This window comes from Erpetoichthys calabaricus, chromosome 15 (genome assembly GCF_900747795.2).
Source record: "Erpetoichthys calabaricus chromosome 15, fErpCal1.3, whole genome shotgun sequence".
NCBI classification, from domain to species: Eukaryota; Metazoa; Chordata; class Cladistia; order Polypteriformes; family Polypteridae; genus Erpetoichthys; species Erpetoichthys calabaricus.
The window spans coordinates 50,179,883-50,182,057 of NC_041408.2; the positions used below are offsets into that span (position 1 = coordinate 50,179,883).

The following is a 2,175-nucleotide window of genomic DNA, read 5'->3' on the forward strand; positions in this document are numbered from 1 at the left end:
GTGTTTTCGAGTTGCCTTGGTTTCTGACTGTCCAGGACCGAGGTGTCCCCCTACGGTGGCATCACAATGAATATGAATGGGGCTCTACGCTAAATGGGACAGTCAAAGCGCACCGCCCCGAATAATGGGCGCGTCATACTAACAAGACCATTATGAATAGGAGGGCTCCTTTTGTCTCCCGTCTCTGAAGCAGCCCTATAAATACTCAGCCCCGCGCTTCACCTCCACACAGACCAAAAAGGTGCATCCCTGCGATTTTTTTTTTTATTTTTTATTTATTTATTTGTTTTCCCAATATAAAAGTAGTTTCTTGAAGAGTCCAAAAACAAAGCAGGAAAGGAAACCCGGGCGTGCAGTTAAGAAGCTCAAAAAAGGAAAAGTTTTCTACTTTGCGTCAGGTGACCGAGGGACTTAAGTGACTTTTAAGTAAGAGCGACAAGAGGGGGTAAAAAGCGAAAAGTGACCTCCTCCCCGCCAGAAGTAATAAAATGAATTCAGATTCTAGCTCTGTCTCCAGCAGAGCTTCGTCACCAGACATGGATGAGATGTATCTAAGAGACCACCACCTCCAGGATACACGCCTCAACTCGGTGTCATCCACGCAGAACGACTTGCTGCAGAAAATGACAAGCGAGCACCTCTCCAGGAATGGAGACAAAGCGCCCGGGGGAGGTAAATACAAACTTAAGAAGCAGGCCACGGAGCAAGACTTGCAACAGTTGCGGCTCAAGATCAACGGGCGAGAGCGCAAGAGGATGCACGACTTAAACCTGGCCATGGACGGCCTCCGGGAGGTAATGCCATACGCGCACGGACCTTCGGTAAGAAAGCTTTCCAAAATCGCCACTCTGCTGCTGGCCAGAAACTACATTTTGATGTTGACCAGTTCTCTGGATGAGATGAAAAGACTTGTGGGAGAGATTTACGGTGGGCACCATTCGGCTTTCCACTGCGGGACGATGGGTCACGCTGGAGGACACTCTGCCAACCCGGCTCACCAGGTCCACCCACTCCTCGGGAGCGCACTCTCGTCCAGTACGCCCTCCACTCTCTCCGCGGCTCTACCCGGACTTACCTCCATTAGAGCCCCCCACTCTTTGCTGAAGACGCCCTCCACGCCCCCATTACAACTGGGCAGCGGTTTCCAGCATTGGGCAGGTTTGCCGTGCCCTTGCACAATTTGCCAGGTTCCACCTCCACAGCTTTCAGCCATCACTTCTACTGGCATGTCAAGACTTTCAGCAGAAGCGAAGGACTTGCTGAAGTAAATAAAACTTCATGGCCACTCACGCGAACTTTGTTTCAAATAATCAAGAGGAAGGCGCAAACAGCCAATCCAGTTTCGTGCATGCTCCTTTTTTTCTTAGGTTTAATCAAGCCAAAATAGCTTTTTCCTTGTAACAAGGATCTGGCTTAATTACTAAGACCTTCCAAGGTAAATAAATGTCTTGTTGGTTATTAACTGTCTCTATTTCAGTCACTCCATTTTGTTACCCAAATTGTTGATGTATGTACATACTGCTCGTAATACGACGGAAAAGGTTTTAGATGTTTTTGTGCAACTTTAGTTGTTAGAATCTACTCATCCTCGGTTCTAAGCAGGGACAGTTTATGAAAATCCTTTTCTGTACAAAATAAATCACTCAATAAAAGGTTGCATGTATGTGAAGAGATTAGTCTTGGTTTACAATTGAATGGCATCATTAGCGCCCAACAAGAATGCGTGTGTTCCTTGTAACAAGGATTTAAATGTCACATTCTTGCAAAAATAGGAAAAACAAGGAAGGATTCATTCTGATCTTTTATTTAATTCGTTGGGAAAAAAAAATCAAAACACAACCTATCAGATTTATTCAGTGTTATTGTTCAATGCTGAGAATGTAGGTTTTAATTTTTTTAGCTATATAAGTGCTGTCCGTGTTTTGTCAACCTTTTCCTAAATTACGCATGGCTTCTGCTATTACAGAAACGGCTGTGAAATTCATTTTGCCGGGAATATTTTGTTATGCATCAAAGACAAACTCGTGTCCTTATTTTTGTATATTCTTGATGATTATTGATATATTTATTATTGCCCAGTGTTTCTGGATGATATTTGAATAAAAACAAGTTTTTAAAACGGACATTATATGTGTGTATGTCAAAGAAAAAAAATGTGATTTTTCTACGAGAAAA

At 43.6% G+C, this 2,175-nt stretch overlaps 1 protein-coding gene across 1 annotated transcript; it reads left to right on the top strand.

The window, feature by feature from the left end:
- Window positions 1–269: 269 nt before the first annotated feature.
- On the top strand, window positions 270–1,816 carry olig3 (oligodendrocyte transcription factor 3). Its single transcript, XM_028820719.2, has one exon. The coding sequence runs from the start codon at window positions 489–491 to the stop codon at window positions 1,266–1,268; it is 780 nt and encodes a 259-aa protein (XP_028676552.1). The 5' UTR covers window positions 270–488; the 3' UTR covers window positions 1,269–1,816.
- The last annotated feature ends 359 nt before the right edge of the window (window positions 1,817–2,175 follow it).

Coding starts and splice junctions, on each gene's coding strand:
- olig3 (XM_028820719.2), top strand. CDS start 489: ATGAATTCAGATTCTAGCTCTGTCTCCAGCAGAGCTTCGTCACCAGAC.